General features: G+C 42.8%; 1 protein-coding gene across 1 annotated transcript in view; it reads right to left on the reverse strand.

The window, feature by feature from the left end:
* Positions 1-295: 295 nt before the first annotated feature.
* The window catches only part of LOC126169258 (maltase 2-like), a 112,572-nt gene continuing 91,297 nt past the window's right edge, over positions 296-21,570 (reverse strand). Inside the window, exons 9-10 of the mRNA XM_049920626.1 lie at positions 17,703-17,846; positions 296-555 (exon numbers count right to left, since the gene is read on the reverse strand). Of these exons, the coding sequence (XP_049776583.1) occupies positions 474-555; positions 17,703-17,846 (226 nt within the window). The 3' untranslated portion in view covers positions 296-473. The remainder of the gene's footprint in view (positions 556-17,702; positions 17,847-21,570) is intronic.

Raw genomic sequence — 21,570 nt, forward strand, 5'->3', positions numbered from 1 at the left:
TTACCTCGATAATTTTTCCAACCCCTTTTTCATTTCCCAGTGCTCTTAGAAGTACTGCCAGTATTGATTTCATTAGTTCTTAGTCAGTACTGTTTATTCACATCGTCTCTACATTCACTCAGATCATTTTGTTACTATTTGTCATATTAAAATTATTACTATCTCTTAACTAACTATGACGTAAAAAATATTGTTTTGCGTGAGACCTCGACCGATGTAATAGATGGCCTGAAGGTCGTAATCTGATCAGGTTAAATACATAAATAAATAAAATAAGTGAAATACGCTGTTTATTTCTCAGTGATGGACGTGGAATATTGCCTTTATTCCGAAATTCACAATATTAGAACAAGAAATAAGACATATGGAGATAATTATTTCCTTTACAGGTGTCAGTTGGTAACCGTGCCAGTTACAACTCTCCTGTGCTTTCTCATACGTTCCGTTGGCAATCTCTGCAACTAAAGAACAGCTTAAGCGGCGCTTGTAGGGTTTCCAACCAGCACCAGACCCACGCCGGCTTCCAGGGTCACAGACTGTGGAGACACCGTTGTCCTGTAAAACAAAACAAAAACACACATTAGCCACGTGATGTCGCATAAAAGAGTGACGTGAAGAAGTCAGAGATAGTCGGTATTATGATGCGATGTAGTGTATCATCTAGATTAGTAAAGAATGTCATATCATATTGGTTACGACAGGGTGGGAAACGTTCTCATGATCAGAGTAGGTGGTTCGTGAACAGTGGAAATGTAGTGTACACACAAGAATTGAGACCAGTAGATTTTGCTTAGATGTTTAACTAGTTCATTTTAGTATGAAAGAAGTGAGTATTTGTTACGTAAAGAAATCTCTGGAGTATCAGGTTACACAGAATTAATATAATTTTTGTCATCTGTTTTTAACGTAATATTACTAAATTAAGGGGCTCCGGAACGCCCTATACTTGCAATGTGAAAATAACGCTTATAAATTACATCTTTCCTCACAAAGTATTTGCGGTAGGAAGTTGAACTTTTTACAGATTATTTATTGGAATATGGGCTACAACTTAACAAAGGGATTTTACAAAATTTTAGTTCAGTTATTAAAGATGATTTTTTAGCAATTGTAATGAAAATTCACATTTTTTTGCAATTTTTTATTTATATATTCAAAAATATACAGTTTTTTTTTCAAAAAGGCTGTGTTAAATTATGCAGAAGGTATTGTGTAACATTTACTGAAAGTTTGAAACAAATATGTTTGGAAGATCCTTAGAAAACATGTAATTAGTATGAGAAAATAAAAGTTTTGGGAATCGAGCGACAAAGATTGGATTAACTTTTTAGTGCATTCCAGGTCCATAGGATGGATTATCTTCATCCTCTGCAAACTCCTCCTCCAGCTTCCTCTTGCTCCTCCTCCTGTTTACTCTTGCTTGTATTTCTAGACTCTTTACAGCCCTGTCTGCAGCCCGAAGGCGTTCCTTGTCTAAAGCAAGCATCGCTCGTACCATGTTAGAATGTTATTATTTACAGTAATAACACATACCTTTGGCTTTCCAACATTTCTCCTTTTCTTAAAAGCCTTCAGAGGATTTCTAATAACTTTACTTTTACTCATTATTATGCTTCAACAAAACAGAGACTCAAGAAACAGAATTAATTACGAATATTTTCGAGATAACGACAGAGTAAATAAACATGAAACAATCGACAATCACACCAGCGGTATATATTGAACCATCACAGGTTAGCCACAACACATACTTTATCTCACATCACTAAAATGTACCTGATGAACACGGACGTTAATAATAACACCATTTGACAGCAGTTTAACAGCGCCACAGTGGGTCACGCCCATGTAGAACACATTTCAAAAAAAATTTAAAAATAGTTGTAGTCTTAGGAATTGAATAAATTATATATCTATTAAAAGGTAATTTCTGCAGATTCAGAAAACGCAAAAAAGTAAAAATTGAACTTTTCATGATTTTGAGCCTTTCCGGAGCCCCTTAAAAAGTTTTGTATGCATGATAGAGCCATTACAGTTATGCCCTTAATCAAAACATGGATGTAAAAAGAATTCAAGAAAATTTATTGTAAAAGAAAAGGAAATAATCGATTGAGAATTGATTTTTGTAAAATGACATAGAATTTTATGGAAGAAAGATAATTTTGTAAATCACATTCTCAGTTAAGGTGCTGAGCTGTGTGTCTGCATGAAGTAGCTCTGGCATAGAAATCATGGCGAAAAGTTTTTAGGTAAGTTCATGATAACAACACATAATGTAGAACTCATAGTAAAAATCTGTATGAATTGGGTGCTTGTAATTCGTCGAGAGCAGAACTTTGTAGAGACATTTGGATGAACTATCTGAAAACTTATTAATAAAACAAGAACAAGATTTTGAAATCGACGTATTTTATATACAAGATGAGAATGAGGCTCTTAAAATTTCAATCTTATCCGTATTCAAGCCAAACCCTGGACCATGTTGCACTAATTACAATGTTAACTACAAGAAAGCTGCAGATAAAATGAGAAATGTATTCTGTCTGTGGTACCAGAGATCGCGGTGCCACTCCAAAGTCGGCAACGCACATCGGTGTCCAGACCTTAGTGATATCTCTTTGCAGCCCGCAAGGACGAATGGGAGTGACTTAAGAAGACACACCCCTTCTCTTAACACAGTATCGCCCTCACACGGAGGTCAATATAGAGCCGATCCTGGAAGTGCTCTGCCCAGCTCGTGAGGTCAGCTGAAGCAGTCACCATCATCATGTAGTACTAAAGAGCTATTCACGTCTGAGACGCAATTGTACGTTTGTAAGGGGTGAACAGTCTACTTCAGGAGAACATTTTGTTAATTAGTGCATCAAGTGATGCTTTAATGGCCAATGACAGTTGTGAAATATCAAGCACTCCGGTGTCAAACGATTATATCATGTTCAGGAAACATTTGTATTCATTCATGTAATAACATGAACTAATATATCATATGTTGTAGATCCAATGAGCGGTCTCCCAGAGCAATCAAACAACCCACAGTTATAGCTGGACGATTGCAGTTTCGTCTGGTCATAACACTGTCATTATTTAATTGAACTTGCCTCTTCCCAATTTATGTGAGGAAATTTGCAATCTCATGTTTTCATATTTACGCATTTGTTTCAGATGAAAGAAGGCTAGTAAAAATATGGTACTAGTTTTCATAGAAATGGAGATGGAAATTGATTCGTCACATACAATCATAAATCGTAACAAGCAAAAAATTTAGTTCATTTTTTTACGGCACGAAACGTTTCACATAACAAAACGTACAAGAATTTATTTTCGCTTTTTTTCCTAAAAGAACATTCACTTAGTCGAAAGATTATGTCATTGTGGTTCAAATGGCTGTAAGCACATGGGACTTAACATCTGAGGTCATCAGTCCCCTAGAACTTAGAACTACTTAAACCTAACCAACCTAAGGACATCACACACATCCATGCCCCAAGCAGGATTCGAACCTGTCACCGTAGCGGGCGCGCGGTTCCAGACTGAAGTGCCTAGAACCGCTCGGCCACAACGGCCGGCTTATGTCATTGTGAATTTGTTATTCCACAAAACATGACAGATAGAGCACCACATACTTTACATTAGAAACTTTTTTCAGTCGATAAATTCTTTTTAAATGGCAGCACAATCCCCCACTTGGAGTGTTGAGCTGGGCAGTGATGAACCTGCCACTGCGTGTCTTCACGTAATTCCGCGTAATGTATATGTGTAGCTCGCAGGCGCAATCAGTGGGCTAATTTGTCAAATTTTCCTTGATTCTCAGTACCCACAAAATAATGAAAGGAAAATACTTCACCGCTTACTACATTTTCGCAGTTCGTGCAGTAAATGTTTAACATCGAGTGTGACGTTTTGATTAATTGCTTCTTTACTACTACTTGTATTCGCAACACATGTAGCGGATAATATTCTTATGTGGATGTATCTGCAAAATTATGTCATTGTGCGACGTGAAGTTCAGGAGATAAGACGCCATAAACATTGAGATGCGTGAAAAACTCTCTTAACAGGATAACCCATGTGCAGTCACGCGTTTTCAGCTGTGAGTTCGACTCTTTAAAGAATCAGCGTATGTGTGTGTGGGGGGGTGGGGGGGGCGGTTACTGGTATTTCAATAATACACTCCTGGAAATTGAAATAAGAACACCGTGAATTCATTGTCCCAGGAAGAGGAAAATTATTGACGCATTCCTGGGGTCAGATACATCACATGATCACACTGACAGAACCACAGGCACATAGACACAGGCAACAGAGCATGCACAATGTCGGCACTAGTACAGTGTATATCCACCTTTCGCAGCAATGCAGGCTGCTATTCTCCCATGGAGACGATCGTAGAGATGCTGGATGTAGTCCTGTGGAACGGCTTGCCATGCCATTTCCACCTGGCGCCTCAGTTGGACCAGCGTTCGTGCTGGACGTGCAGACCGCGTGAGACGACGCTTCATCCAGTCCCAAACATGCTCAATGGGGGACAGATCCGGAGATCTTGCTGGCCAGGGTAGTTGACTTACACCTTCTAGAGCACGTTGGGTGGCACGGGATACATGCGGACGTGCATTGTCCTGTTGGAACAGCAAGTTCCCTTGCCGGTCTAGGAATGGTAGAACGATGGGTTCGATGACGGTTTGGATGTACCGTGCACTATTCAGTGTCCCCTCGACGATCACCAGTGGTGTACGGCCAGTGTAGGAGATCGCTCCCCACACCATGATGCCGGGTGTTGGCCCTGTGTGCCTCGGTCGTATGCAGTCCTGATTGTGGCGCTCACCTGCACGGCGCCAAACACGCATACGACCATCATTGGCACCAAGGCAGAAGCAACTCTCATCGCTGAAGACGACACGTCTCCATTCGTCCCTCCATTCACGCCTGTCGCGACACCACTGGAGGCGGGCTGCACGATGTTGGGGCGTGAGCGGAAGACGGCCTAACGGTGTGCGGGACCGTAGCCCAGCTTCATGGAGACGGTTGCGAATGGTCCTCGCCGATACCCCAGGAGCAACAGTGTCCCTAATTTGCTGGGAAGTGGCGGTGCGCTCCCCTACGGCACTGCGTAGGATCCTACGGTCTTGGCGTGCATCCGTGCGTCGCTGCAGTCCGGTCCCAGGTCGACGGGCACGTGCACCTTCCGCCGAACACTGGCGGCAACATCGATGTACTGTGGAGACCTCACGCCCCACGTGTTGAGCAATTCGGCGGTACGTCCACCCGGCCTCCTGCATGCCCACTATACGCCCTCGCTCAAAGTCCGTCAGCTGCACATACGGTTCACGTCCACGCTGTCGCGGCATGCTACCAGTGTTAAAGACTGCGATGGAGCTCCGTATGCCACGGCAAACTGGCTGACACTGACGGCGGCGGTGCACAAATGCTGCGCAGCTAGCGCCATTCGACGGCCAACACCGCGGTTCTTGGTGTGTCCGCTGTGCCGTGCGTGTGATCATTGCTTTTACAGCCCTCTCGCAGTGTCCGGAGCAAGTATGGTGGGTCTGATACACCGGTGTCAATGTGTTCTTTTTTCCATTTCCAGGAGTGTAGAATGCATTGCACTATATTGGACGGAGTATGTTCTACAGAAAGTAAAACAATATCGAGTGAGCCCCAAGAAGGAGTAATGGGATCGCTAACAATGAATATGCTTAAATAGATTGTTGGAAATGATCAGCTGACAGTGCTATCGCCTGCAGTGAAGTATCACCATTGGACTATCGCAAGGAAATGCAGAAAGAGATGCACAGTTCCACTTGGTACAACGAAGGGCAGGTCCCTTTAAAGGTGCCTAAATGCAGTATACCATTTTAAAGAGCAAAAACAGATACTATCCCGTTACAAAAAGAGCGGTGAACAACTCGAGCACATCGTAACTGTCGTAACGACACTGCTGGAGAAAAAATGCATCGCCCTCGAGGACTTTGTTCAGAATCGCCTGGGTATAACATGTGCACAGTGAGGGGGTGTAGTGTTAGTTGTCACTGTCTTCAGTGATGGAATGGTACTCGGGAGGCCTTACTGTACACCCTCTGTTTTGATTCTACAGGCAGTAATTGTGCTACGTTTGCTGAGTTTAGAGGTGAACCGTGTTTGCAACATTCGTTCTAGGGTACAACCATGCGCCACCGCCGAGTGGGTTGTCATGTTGAACAGCTTCAGCCTTTTGAACTGGGTCACATCGTGCACCTACAAGAAGCTGTATTGACTTATTGCTGCACGTGTTGGGCACAATGTATCGGCGATGTCAATGATTTCAACAGTGGTCCGTGGAACATTCCCACACTTGTAGACCAGTTTCCGGGCGACCGCGTACTAAAGGCGCACATCAAGAGCGACGCATTATGAAAGCAGCAAGGAAGAAATCAGGGCATATGTCGCACCTGATGTTTCGCTGGGGACCGTCTGCTTGCAGCAGGACTAAGATCACGTGTGTCTCTGGACGGGTTACCATTGGCACCATGACACTACCAAGCATGGTTATTCTGCTGTTGTAAAAGAGCTGGTTGGAGAGTGGTATGGTGCCTTGTTGTTGCCAGAGATGAGAGGGGTTCTGTCAGTTTGCGAGTGATGGATGTATCCGTGTATGGCGTAGAGCTGGTTGTTGGTTGGGTTGGGGAAGGAGACCAGACAGCGTGGTCATCGGTCTCATCGGATTAGGGAAGGATTGGGAAGGAAGTCGGCCGTGCCCTTTCAGAGAAACCATCCCGGCATTTGCCTGGAGTGATTTAGGGAAATCACGGAAAACCTAAATCAGGATGGCCGGACGCGGGATTGAACCGTCGTCCTCCCGAATGCGAGTCCAGTGTCTAACCACTGCGCCACCCCGCTCGGTGTAGAGCTGGTGAGGAGCCTATTCAGGACTGCATTCGCCCATTACACACAGGACCCATCCCCATGTTATCTGGCGCCATCAGTTACAACTCGCGGTCACATTTGGTATTTCTGCTGGGTAAAGTATCCAGTGCCCGTTACATCGTCTATGACGTTATCGCCGTGCCGCTTCCTTTCATTGGACAAGAAGCTGATGTTCTTTTCAGCAGGACAGCGCACGTCTACATGCGGCTGCTGTGAGCATCATGCTCTTCGTGCTGTACCAGCTGCAAGGGCTGGCAAGATCACCCGAACTCTGGAATATTAAATAGGTGGGGGAATGATGAAGTGGGAACTTACTCTTTCTCCAGAGCCTGCATTGCCGAACTGCAACAAAAGGCACAAGATGTTTGGGACAGTCTATCGTAGGTTGCTACTCGGCACCTTTATGATCATTTACAGGTGACAAAACAAACCCGCGTTGCTACCGGAAAGGGGTATGCTCTGTATTGATGCGACTGTTTGGACGGTCTTCTCAGTGACATGTGATTTTGTTATAAGATACTGCTACAACTATGAAGTACCTGTCGCCTCACTTGTCAATAAAATGATCTTATCCTTGACTGTGTTGTATTTTTATTTTCCGGCAGTGTATTCAGGAGTAATACTAGGAGCCGATATGAAACTGAAAGATTACGTTAAATAAGTATTAGTGAAGGTGAATGGCAAGCGTTCTGAGAACGTGAGATGCATCCGTGTTTGGAGTCCTTATCAAGTACGCAATACAGTAGGTATCGGATGAATTCAGACGCTCCAAGATTCGTAGCTGGTCGGTGTAACCGACACCAAAGTGTAACAGATATGGTCGGGGAACGAAGTGGGAATCCTTTTTAAGAAAATTTAGAGAACCTGTATTCGAAGAAGACTGGGTAATAATCCTGTTGTTAGCACTGTATGTCTCGGCTAGGGATCACTAGGATAAGATAAGAGAGACTACGGCGTTTGCACAGGCGTATAGACAGTAACTCTTCCTTCGCTCAATACGCGAGTGGAACAGGATAGAAAATCGATAGACTTGGTTCAAACTACACTATACGATCCATTGTGCAGTGGCTTACAGCGTAGGTATAGGTAAGTAAGGAGAAGTTCTTTAAGCGGAGCGAAGCTAATGCACTTATGGAAGTAATCCCTGATTACAAATCTGGAAGGAGCAGTGCCGTCCCTCTGCTGCTGTAGGGTACTTTGGTCTAGTACACCATGTAACGGAACATATTAAAGGCTTTACTGTACCGAAGTATGCGATACCCTCCAAATTCAACCAGTTTAACGAGTATTTATGATTATAGAAAAGTTACTGTGTATGTTAACAATGATTGCATAACATGTCTGCATAAACAGTCAACCCATTAAATTATACTGAGTAACTGACCCACACAAAAGATTATATCACTTGATCACTGATACAGCAAATGTCATCATGTAAAAACACTAAGTTCATCTTAAATAATTAATATGAAGTACGAAAAATAGTGGCCAACTTAGGTATTTTGGATCTCCTTAAATAAAAATCACCCAGTGAAACCTATTTGTTCACTAGGAGCGTTTTCACTCAGTATTCACGTAAGCAATCCTATTTTAGACGAAAACCAATGTAATTCTTAATAATTCATGTTATTTACTTATTTATGCAAATTAGAGAAGTCAATTGACAAACTTCTAAAAAACGGCCTTTTTGTAACAAAGAATTATTCTGTCAAGTCAACAAATCTGTCTGTCATTTTAACAACATTTATAAATTATGTCACTCGATGCAAATTAATAACTTTTATGCACAAATTATGATAACAGGTGTACATGTGACTTATAAACTATATCTCTTTTTAGTAGTTCTTTGACAATGTTATAAATACAAGCAGCGAGAAGGGTCGAGAGGCAGTCGGAATGTCACTTTGGTAAAGTGTGTTTGTGTGTTATTGTTTGAGGCGGATAAACAATGCAAAGAACATGTAAAGAAAGTACTACTTTGTGTTGTGTCATGGTCTTTGGTGGACAGTGGAATTAAGATGGCCACCAGAGTAATAAATATTTGAAGTTTACATATTTGTTGGTTTCGCTCGTTCGTTATCATCAAAAGCACATAAAAAACACGGAACCTCATGTTTTTAACCCTAGACAACCAGATGTAGAGCCAGCATCAGCATCGAGAGACAGCAGCGATCCAGCAAGTAGCAGCGATTACCACAACACAATGCATTTTAATGGCACCAACCTAACATCAAGTGCTAACAAGCTCCGTAAATGGGAGTGAAATAGTGCGATTATAGCAATTAGCAATATCTACGACCAGGCGACCATTACAACCACGGACCTCAGATATTACTCTGCACCGTGAAGCAGACGAAGTAGGAATTCGAGACACCATACAATAATAAATGTGACCAAATAAATCTGGCTCGGAAAGTATTTACGATAAGACTTACGCAGGGTTGAGCCTTATTAACAAACATCACAGAAGATACTACGAATAGCTACACCTAACGCCAATGCAGCGCTGTGCTCAATTTCTAAAACTGAGACACGTTTAGCATCTCTGTCTGAGGGATAGCACCTGTAAGTAGGCTGTTTATGTTTTCTTATTGGCAACGTTACATAGCGCTCTGTATGAAAATCACTGGCTGTGCTGTGTGCAGTCTGTGGCTAGTTTGCATTGTTGTCTGCTATTGTAGTGTTAGGCAGCGGCAGCTGGATGTGAACAGCGCGTAGCGTTGCGCAGTTAGAGGTGAGCCGCCAGCAGTGGTGGATGTGAGGAGAGAGATGGCGGAGTTTTGAAATTACATATATTATGACTTGTGATGATATTAAGGTAAATACATTGTTTGTTCTCCATTAAAATCTTTCATTTGCTAACTATACCTATCAGTAGTTAGTGCCTTCTGTAGTTTGAATATTTTATTTAGCTGGCAATGGTGGCGCTCGCTGTATTGCAGTAGTTCGAGTAATGAAGATTTTTCTGAGGTAAGTTATTTGTGAAAGGTATAGTTTAATGTTAGTCAGGGCCATTCTTTTGTAGGGATTTCTGAAAGTCAGATTGCGTTGCGCTAAATAATATTGTGTGTCAGGTTAAGCACAGTCGTGTAAAATTGTTCTAAGGGGACGTTTCACACCAACAGCGTTTCAATCTTCTGGGTCAGCTCTTCCAGCCTTTGAGGACCGTTTGAGAACACCTGACACATGACTCTGCCCTTCAGGTAAAAATTATAAAAACAGAGATCTGGCCATCAAGATTCAAGGTGGCCAGGGGATTCCACTGACCCTTCTGACTGTCCTCTCTTCACCGAGCAGCTCACGCACTCGTAGCAAGATTCTCAAGCGGTGTGCGCCATTGCTTTGTCTTCCTTACAGCTGTTTGATCCACATGTGCTTTACATGGAGGACATACCGGTTAGCATTAACAGTTTGATGAAAGACTCGTGTTACGATGCGGACACCAGGTATTGCGCGCCATACACTAATCTAGGCATTATGTAACGGCTGTTCGAAATAATGACGGGGATTTTCTGATGCATAATGGCACATTTTCAGCAAGTACACACACTCTGACAGGGTAAACCGGGCCTCTTGCGAAGAAAAGAAAAATTGAGACCCCAAGAGTCCTGATTCCACTTCAGTCACAAACCAGTGATGGAACTCAACACGCAAATGTTCATCTGTATGCTTCAATCCATGCGCACCAGCAAATTTTGACGAGTTGCCCAGAAAATAATACACCGCATTTTTTTTCTCAGCCGAAAACAGCGCTACGAATGCGAAGCGTTACGTATGTATTATTTCAAATCTCCTGAGTGAGCGCGCGTAGTTTCCGTCACTTCCGAAGATAGCGTAGTTGTAGGACAGTTTCAAAATGGTATCTGTAGGTGATGTACGTTACAGGCAACATGTCGTCATTGAATTTCTCGCTGTAGAGAAAGAAACTGTGGGGAATATTCACAAATGGTTATGCAAAGTCTATGGAGCATCAGCTGTCAACAGAAACACAGCTAGTCGCTGGGCACGAAGTGTAAGGTCATCACAAGGCGGCTTGGCGGAGCTCCACGATTTGCAGCAGTCGGGGAGAACATCGACGGCTGTCATACCTGACCCCTCGCACTTCCACGTGTTTGGGCCATTACAGTATGCCATTCGTGGAAGACGTTTTGAGGATGATGGGGAGGTAATTCATACAGTGAAGCACTGGCTAAGCCACCAGAATAAGGGCTGCTGCCGACAGGGCACACACATCCTTGTTTCGCGGTGGAGGAAGGCCACAGGACGGGATGGAGATTACGTGAAAAAATAGCGTGTGTGGATAAAACACCATTCTTTCATGTGTTTAATTTTCATTATGTTCAATAAAGAATTGTTGAAGAAAATAAATGCGGTGCATTACTTTCTGGGCAACCCTCACACATACACAGACGGAATTCGTTTTTGATATGTTACGATCTGACATCTCTCAATTCCCACTTAAACAAATAAACGGCGTTGAGATTCAAAATGCTTTATGCATTTAGATTGAAGGAGGAAAGGGGGGGGGGGAAGGAAAGAGAAGGGAAGGAGCTAATGATATCAGTTGCATAGCGACTTTATGCGAAATCAATGGCGTCGAGTGAAAAATGTGTCTCCGACCGGGACTCGAATCCAGGACTATCTCAGCACACTCCGCTACTGATCCCCATTCCCATCTAGCGGCACCTATCCGCAGGTCCCGTTCATGTCCTCCATGGTAGCTAATTTTGGATTCCCGCCGGTGGTCGAACGTTGTTGTGCATCCACACTGAAAGTTGTGGATTCATTGCCCATCGAGACGAATCAGTTACATGAATACGTAGTGTCTGTTCTTTGCGACATGTCTGAAAAAACAGACACCATGCATTCATATAATTAACGAATGTTGTTCCAATCTTTCCTTCACTTGAGCAATGTCTGCTTGTGTAAGAACTCTTTTTAGGATAGTTGGGTTTTTTTCCGTTTCGTACCGTCTTGTCACTAAGTTTTGTGCTGCAGACTTCGCTGGAGGTTTTGCCAAAACTCTTCCAATATTAATTCTTCCGTAAACAGCTCTGCACAAGTTTTCACGAATTGTGGTTGGCATAATAGTTTGCTATCAAAACACACTGTTTTATCGTAAACACCATTTTGTGTTGCATTCAGTTGGTCAGTAAATACGTCTTCTCCTCTCACTCATTCAAAGGTAATCACGCAGTGTAATACCCGAGACACACCATGCAGAAGATGTACAAGTGCAAACATGTGCACCGAAATCACGGTTCCCAGCATTTTCGGTGATGGTCAGTTATCACGTCCAATAAGAAGTGTCAGTTTCGCCTCAATCTTATAATTTTATGGGCCAGCTGTATTTGGTCCACCCTGTGCATGCGGTCGTGGATTAAAGTGTACCTAAACAATTCTTGTGTAGTGGTGAGATTCCCTGTGTAATGATGAATCATACTATGTCCCTGCTAATATTATTTTTCACCCTAAGTAACTCTTAAGAACCCTTGTGAACGGTGTTAACCAACTGAAGCTCCTACATTGATGCCTCCACAGTTAGATAGACTCTTATCTCTGTCTATTACAAAAACCAACATAAGTGCCCCACTGCTTTAAGCTTCATACGTTGTCTTATCTACTGTGGGGGACTGATAGATTCTCCAGACCTTCACATTGGCAGCAATTCTATTGCGAGACGGCCTAACATGTCCTTAATCTTGTACAAAGAGCACGCGATTCTCAACGGAGATACGACCTCTTATCTGCACACAAGGAACAAAGAAACACGGGCACATCTGTGAAGATATCATACGTCTGTAGCAAACAAGCTGAAGGCTAGTAACACACACTCTTCCGCTTGTTGTCATACACGCCAATTCTACAATAATGACGACAACTCTACCCTCCTAACAAATTCCAAATTATTTTCGTAATGACGTGTTAGTCACAAGTATTGGTTCAAATGGCTCTGAGCACTATAGGACTTTAACCTGTGAGATCATCAGTCCCCTAGAATTTAACTTAAACCTAACTAAGCTAAGGACATCACACACGTCCATGCCCGAGGCAGGATTCGAACCTGCGACCGTAGCGGTCGCGCGGTTCCAGACAATAGCGCCTAGAAGCGCTCGGCCACCCCGGCCGGCAGTCACATGTATTCGCGAAGTTCAAAAAACTACAATGAATTCTTCACGATCGACGAATGATTTCCAACGACTCATCGAAAACTACATAACATTAATTATTTTCAATCCATGCCACAGAGAGGGGTATCTGCGACTTGGACAGAAGTTAAGGATGTTCATTCACGTAAGTGCAAGACAATGAAATTACATCACGAAATTTTGCTGTATTCAGTAGCAATATTAGTTACAAAATAACGTAAAACATTAATTTTAAGAGATTGTGTGAAGATACCCTTCGATGGAGTAAAAAGTAACTCAGCTTTAATATCCACCACATCAGCTACAAGACATTTATCATGCTGCAGCAAGTTGCTGAATACATATGTATTCATGTATCTCATTGCAAAATGTATTGATGTTAAATCCTGGAAGATTTTGCAGTTACTGGTTTGGTATTGCATTCATGCTTTTCTCTATTTTTTGGGGAAAAGTGAACGGTAGAGTCTACATGTTTAGTAAAATGGATAAACAGGAGGTGCTCTCATTTCTCTTACGGGAGAAATAATCAATAGATCCTGGCAGTAAACATTTAGCGTAACTGTTGCTCAAGTCAGACAACATAATCGACTAATTACTAGAAAAATATGTTTCTAACGGAGTAGTTAAACTAGGTACAAAACAGAAAATTTTTATTTAATTACATTTCATCATTCTGTGCTTCATGTGGGTCATTTAATATGAATGAAGTTTCAAACAAATGGTTCAAATGGCTCTGAGCACTATGGGACTCAACATCTGTGGTCATCAGTCCCCTAGAACGTAGAACTACTTAAACCTAACTAACCTAAGGACATCACACACATCCATGCCCGAGGCAGGATTCGAACCTGCGACCGATGAAGTTTCACACTGAGTGGTGACTTTATACACTGATTTTCTGACACATTGAATGCTTATGCTGATTTTCTGATACAATGAATGCAGAACCAGAAACAAAAACACTTTACCTTTAGACAAGCTTCTGCGATGGAGTGTCTGTACTGGTCAGATGGTATTAGACGTTTAAGGTACCATATTGGCCAACAGATATTATCTACATGCAGTGTGGCCAGAAATATTCAGCAAAGCTTGTAAAGGTGTTGAAGGGTAGGTTGTGCTGTAAAATAAGAGGTAAGAAGAAATTTGATTTAGTTAGCGTTGAAGTTAGCTAATCAGGCATTTGCGAGCGCAAATTCGAGGGCCCCGCTATATACAACTAGGATCAATTGTCCTCTAGCACAGATGATAGCGCACAAGGCCGCTCAGCCTTAGCCTCGGGTTCGATGCTTACTACCGTTGCACGGCCAATTTTTGTATCGCTCTCTTGTTCAGTTTTAGGAAACCAAACAAAGAACATGTTTGGCGATACCGTCTCTGGCGGGCAGCTTGAATTTGCAGTGACAACAGCCTGATTGCCTAATTTCAATGCTAATTAACTCAGTAACGGCGCAGCATATCGAATTTTTTTCTTGACAGTAAACTCACAGCGCAATGAACCCTGCAACATCCTTACAAGCTTTTCAGACTGTTTCTGGCATCCGGCATATTCCATTCTGACAGATCTTGTTAAAAAACTTCTTCCTCTTAACGGAAGAAGCATAACTTATGTTTCTCTTTCTGTGCGCAGTGTGCCACAAACGTATTCCACACTGTCGCAATTCATAGTTTAATGCAGTAAATGTATCATAGAGCATAGAGCATTGTAATTAAAAGCAAAAGCTGAAATTTTCTCAAAGAAATTTAACAGAGAGTTAACAGAGGTTTTTCAAAGAGTCTACGTAATACGTTGCCATTAATTCATATGGTATTATTTTTGTGGTTTGTGTAGCGAATGTGAAGTCCTTACTTTTTGTACTACAGTAGACTCTGAAGGATGGAATAAAAACCACACACTTCGCATTCGTCTTGTTCATCGAGTAGTGCGTCAGTTTTGCTCCTCTTGGTAATAAAAATTTCCATTTATTGAAGTGTGTACAGGGTGGCCAAGGAGAAACGGTGAACATTTAGGGATTGACAGGACGGATCATTCGAAGCAAAAGAAGTCTAGTAAACGTGGTCCCTAAAATGCATACATTAAGATCTATCAGCACTTCCTTCTTAGTCTTCGCTACTATGAAACACGTCTCTTCTGCTGAACAAGTGCTCATAGCTCTGAAGGTATACATTTTAGAGCCCTTGTTTACTAGATTTCAAATGACCGTTCCTGCCATAACCCTGAATATTGACCATTCCCCTTTGACACGGTTTAATATAAAATGTTACTATATGTAAGGTGGCAGAATAAATGGTCAGATTCGCACCTTACATGAGACCTCAACAAATCGCAATGAGCAGGTGAAGATGACATCTAATGTAAATCGACAGTTATGAGAACATTTGCCTATCAATATGTAATGCAAAAAGGGATGACAGTCAGACGGTAATTAACACACCATTCCTATGCAATGCATGTCTTTGAGCGGAAGGTAGAACAGGGAATGCGAGTCGAATCACTTTTAGTTTTGAAAAGCCAGCTCCACAACGGCGTAGCGAAACAACATTGTGGGAGTTACGCCGGCGACCACTTAAAGGGGTGGCAGGAAAGAGAACAGCGACCCTGGGCCAGGTGATACAAGCTGGAGCGCCGCCTGTAGCGAGGTTTGGTTGGTTGGTTGGTTTGAGGAAGGAGACCAGACAGCGTGGTCATCGGTCTCATCGGATTAGGGAAGGATTGGGAAGGAAGTCGGCCGTGCCCTTTCAGAGGAACCATCCCGGCATTTGCCTGGAGTGATTTAGGGAAATCACGGAAAACCTAAATCAGGATGGCCGGACGCGGGGTTGAACCGTCGTCCCCCCGAATGCGAGTCCAGTGTCTAACCACTGCGCCACCCCACTCGGTCTGTAGCGAGGGCATCGGTGCAAGAGCAGAGAAGGAGTTTTAGAAAACTGCGTTTCGAAATTCCAACAGGATACGAACAAAAGCAAGTGACGCATTTTCATCCACAGAGTGCGACACATGGAAAGGTCAATGTACTTTAGGCGTCTAGAACGGGCACAAAACGTCCGATTAGCGAAAACTCACTAGGAAGGAGAAAACTACTGAAGTTTCGATGCAGTTTGATAGAAGGACCGTTGCGAGTGGTAGAGGGTGCATCAACAAAATGAGAGGAACGCTCCTATTGGTCTAAAAAAGCCATGATGTGAAAAAGGAACCCAAGTGGAGGGAGGCAGTTCTGCCACGAGTAGGGAAAGAGAGAAATTTGGTGTAGAGGACTCTTCTCTGAACTGGTGTCAAGTGCATAACGGAGTGCATAACGCTCCATACGACACAGAGAAGAAATTGGTGTGGACACTGCATTCACAGCAGCTGCACTCCAGCTAAAATTAGCTGTAACAACGTTTAGCTCCAACTGTGGAGAAACGAACCAGCCAAATTAATTAATTGTTCTTGTGAGAACTGAGAGGGCACTATAATATGCACGCTGCTCCAACCATGCGTGTGTATATCGCCACATAATAAGAAAAGGGCTGAGTACATGTTTTCTCGCATAACGAGAAACATAGGGAAAGTTTCTGCTGGAAAGTTCAGCAAAGGCCAGATTAGTTTCGTAGGAATTTCAGTGGGAGAGAGCGGCCTTGCAGACAGCAACACGTCGCAGCTTAAGGTAAATAGCACATACAGAGGCGTAAACTTCATTGGTTCACCAGCTTGCGTCCACTGTAAACTCGAGCGGCCTTGGGTACTCTTGCGCTCAAATTTGTCACTTGACTATCCATCCACCGTATACTTGATTGTCATCCTAAATAGTACCGAACTTTGAACCGGAATCGGACGATTTTCGTAGTACTGACCAACATCATAACATATGTGTAGAAGCAATTTTGTAAAGAAACATCCAATTAAACTTTCACATTATTGTGCTTAGGATTAATGTAAAGAAACTTCCGATTTAACTTTCATAATATTGTGCTTCTTTCACAGAGTTAATATTTAATATTGTTGTGTATAAACTTATTTCACTTTTTGATGTTGGCAAAATGCATTATCCGTTGCGGTGTTTTTATGTCGGTGAGTTGAAAACTGTGTGAAAAGCTGTAATTTGGTGAGAAATATTGCGACATTAAACTTGTCAATTCATCTCACACAGGGTTCTCAATTCAATAATAAGCAAGCAAAAAAAATCATAAACCCCCTGCAACCTTACAAATTACTATAAATTCCTTGGAAAACCTCTCCAATTCTTTCTAAGACCTCTGACAAACCAATGACATCTTCACTATCTGCAGGTATTTTACCAAACAGATTATATAAGCAAATTTGGTCTATAAATTTAATTTGAACATTGTCATTTACCTAATTTTTTTTACAGAACTTGATAATCAACGCTTGCCATTCATAACCGTCAGTAAATTATAAAGTGCTAGAGAGGTTGTATACAACTTACTATCTTCTGACCACTTGCTGTTGCTCTGTGTGAGCGTGGAAAGTATTCTCAAAGTTGCAATAAAGCCATCTCTGAATTTCGCCAACACACACATTCTACTTTCTTCTTGATTTCATTATTTCTCAATTTGTATTGTGTATCTCTGAAAGATACACACATAAAAGGCACATATAAATCCTCACCTATAGACGAAGTGAGCCTTGAATTCAGAGGCCGTGGCGCCACTTACCCGCTCTGCGTGCTGGAGGAGATGCTGGCGGCGTGGACAGTCAGCTGGTCAGGCAGACCAGCGAAGGTGGCCGACAGGTCTACAGTCTCCACGTCGGTTCCCAGGTTACCCACCACCACCACCGTCGGTTCCCCATCCAGCGTCCTGCACAGACATCACACAATTGACAGACCGCTCCACAAATTATCTTCATCTCCCAGAACACTTGAACTCAAATGGCTCTGAACACTATGGGACTTAACATCTATGGTCATCAGCCCCGTAGAAGTTAGACCTACTTAAACCTAACTAACCTAAGGACATCACACACATCCATGCCCGAGGCAGGATTCGAACCTGCGACCGTAGCAGTATCGCGGTTCCAGACTGTAGCGCCTAGAACCGCTAGACCACCGCGGCCGGCAACACTTGAATTTCGGCTCATCAAACATTACAGTTTATCGCGTTATTTGGACCACTTAACCTTATAGGACAGATGGCTACCTAATTCTGTTTCATCTTTATTTATTCATTTTGTAAATCAACTGACTGCGTAGAAGCAACATCATCTTTGTACTTTAGCTGAAAATAGTTTCTTTCTTGCTGTTTTTACATAGGTATACTACAAGCTTGTATCGGCATTTGTGCCATTTTCAAGTGTTCCTGTCGACATTACATTTACGAGGGTTGGAACTTAAATAGTGGCAACTATTTATTCACAACTGATACAAAAGGGTTATATGTTTGCACCTGTTACTGCCCTTCAAAATAGGAAAGCATAGTATACCGTTAGCAGAGCCTGTTGATGGTGCGAATGGAGCGATCTAAAGTTATGGTGATTCAGTGTACTACTGTGATAGTGTTATCCTAACGCACTACGTTCCTCCAAGGCAGACCGTCAGTGCACAGTATTACAGTTCGTTTTTGGAGTATCACCTGCGACCAGCTTTGCAAAAGAAGCGGCGACACTTTCTGCACAACCCACCCATCATTTTGCACGACAATGCGCGGGCGCATTCGACGCAAGTTGTGGCTGCTCTGTTCGGTCGATGAGACTGGGAAGTACTGTAACATCCATCATACTCCCCGGATTTAAGTCCTTGTGACTTTGATTTGATTCCGAAGATGAAGGAACCACTTCGCGGCATTCGCTTCAGAACTGTTCCAGAGATTCGCCGGCCAGTAGATCGCTCCATTCGCACCATCAACAGAACAGGCTCTGCTAACGTATACTACGCCTTCCACATCGCTGGCAACGGGTTCTACAAAACACTGGTGACTACTTTGAAGGACAGTAACAGGTGCAAACATGTAACTCTTTTGTATCGGTTGTGAATAAATAGTTGCCACTAGTTAAGTTCCAGCCCTCTAATAAAACATTTTATTCCACATTTCTGTAACGCTACTATGAGACCTTTATCTTTTAAACTGAAGCGCCTAAGAAACTGATATAGGCAATCATATTCAAATACAGTGATACGTAAACAGGCAGTATACGGCGCTTCGGTTGGCAACGTCTATATAAGACAACAATTGCCTAGCGCATTCATTATTAGCTACCGCTGCTACCATGGCAAGTTATCAATATTAAAGTGAGTCTCAACGTGTTGTTATAGTCGGCGCACGACACAGCATCTCCGAAGTAGCGATCAAGTGAGTGTACCGTGAATAGCACGAATTCGGTAAAACATCAAATCTCCGACATTGCTGAGGCAGGAAAAAGATCCTGCAAGAACGGGAACAACGCCGACTGAAAAGAATCGCTCAACGTGACAGAAGAGCAACTTTCCGCAAATTGCTGCATGTTTCAATGCTGAGTCATCGACAAGTGTCAGCGTGCGAACCATTCAACAAAACGTCATCGATATGGGTTGTCGGAGCCGACAATCAACACGTGTAGCCTTCAAGACTGCACGACACAAAGCTTTACGCCTCGCCTGGGTCCGTCAACACCGACATTGGACTGTTGATGACCGGAAACATGTTGTCTGATCAGACAGGTCTCGTTTCAAACCGTAACGAGCGGATGAACGTGTACGGCTATGGAGACAGCCTCATAAATCCATGGACTCTGCTTGTGAGGAGGGGACTGTTCAAGTTGTTGGAGACTCTGTAATGATGTGGGTCGTGTGCTGTTGGAGTGGTATGGGACCCCTGATACGTCTAGATACGACTCTGACAGGTGACACGTACGTGACCATCCTGTCTGATCACCTGCATCCATTCATGTCCATTGTGCATTCCGACGGACTTGGGCAATTCGAGCTTGACAATGTGAAACCGTACGCACGTCCAGAATTGCTACAGAGTGGCTCCAGGAACACTCTTCTGAGTTTAAACACTTCCAATGGCCACCAATTTCCCCAGACATGAAAATTATTGAGTATATCTGGGATGCCTTGCAACTTGCTATTCAGAAGAGACCTGCACGCCCTCGTACTCTTACAGATTTATGGACAGCCCTGCAGTATTCATTGTGTCAGTTCCCTCTACCACGACTTCAGTCATTAGTCGAGTCCATGCCACGTCGTATTGCGGCACTTCTGCGTGGTCACTTGGGCCCTACACGGTATTAGGCAGGTCTAACAGTTTCTTTCGCTCTTAACTTTACTATGCTTACGTCTAGATGAAGTGACATCCATAAAACATCTTGAAATATAATTTCTTTCATTTACTGCATTATTAATATAGATCATGTACTCGTATTTTTACCTTCTATAGAAATTTCATATAATTTTTTGACAGTCGTCAAATGACAGGCCGTTCCATTTACGCCTTATGTTAACAAGTACATTATATCATATGTAATCACAGATTTTTTCCCAGAGGTAATTTTGCATTATCTTAATGCTGTCTATTGCTGTCTATTGTGTTGTGTTTTCCCTTTATCTATCACGTCAATACAGTTATCCAGACAATTTTTATGTTTGAGGTCCATTTTATGTCATCCGGATATCTATTATTTGTTTTTGTAGTTCTTTCAAAATGTTCATAGTTTGACCTTTTCGCACCCTACGTAAAATTTTCTAAAGTGCAAAGAAGATGTCATATTATGACATTATGCAACCTGCGGACCCAGTAGAGAAGAAGTTATTTAATATGACGCTCAGAAGAGAGACCATGGTAAAATACGGAAACAAATTTGAAATTTGTCAGGTGTAGAAAGCACCACTGTGGAATACCTTCACAGATATTTTGTTGTATCTATTCATGTTAGGAAATACACACATCAAAAAAAGTTTGGCCTCGGTTCCGAGAGTTCCGGAACCTGTACAGAAAATTGGAATAGAGAGCAACATAAACATCATTTCCGACCTTTTTATTGCTCATGAAAACCACACATTGCATGTTGTACCACCATACAGCGAGACCTTCTGAGGTGATGGTGCAGATTGCTGTACACAGCAGTACTTCTAACACCCAGTAGAACGTTCTGTTGCATTGATGCATGCCTGTATCCGTCGTGACATACTATCCACGAGTTCAAGGCACTGTTGGTCCAGATTATCCCACTCCTCAACGGCGATTAGGCGTAGATCAGAGTGGTTGGTGGGTCACGTTGTCCTTAAACAGCCCTTTTCAATCTCTCCCAAGCATGTTCGATAGGGTTGATGTCTGGAGAAGATGCTGGCCACTCTAGTCGAGCGATGTCGTTATCCTGAATGAAGTCATTCACAAGATGTGGACGAAGGGAGCGCGAATTGTCGTCCATGAAGACGAAAGCCACGCCAATATGCTGCCGATATGGTTACACTATCGGTCGGAGGATGGCATTCACGTAGCGTACAGCCGTTACGGCACCTTCCAGGACCACCAGCGGCGTACGTCGGCCCCACATAATGCCACCCCATAACAGCAGGGAACCTCTACCTTGCTGCACTCTCTGGAC

Source organism: Schistocerca cancellata, chromosome 1, assembly GCF_023864275.1.
Source record: "Schistocerca cancellata isolate TAMUIC-IGC-003103 chromosome 1, iqSchCanc2.1, whole genome shotgun sequence".
In the NCBI taxonomy this organism is placed as follows: domain Eukaryota; kingdom Metazoa; phylum Arthropoda; class Insecta; order Orthoptera; family Acrididae; genus Schistocerca; species Schistocerca cancellata.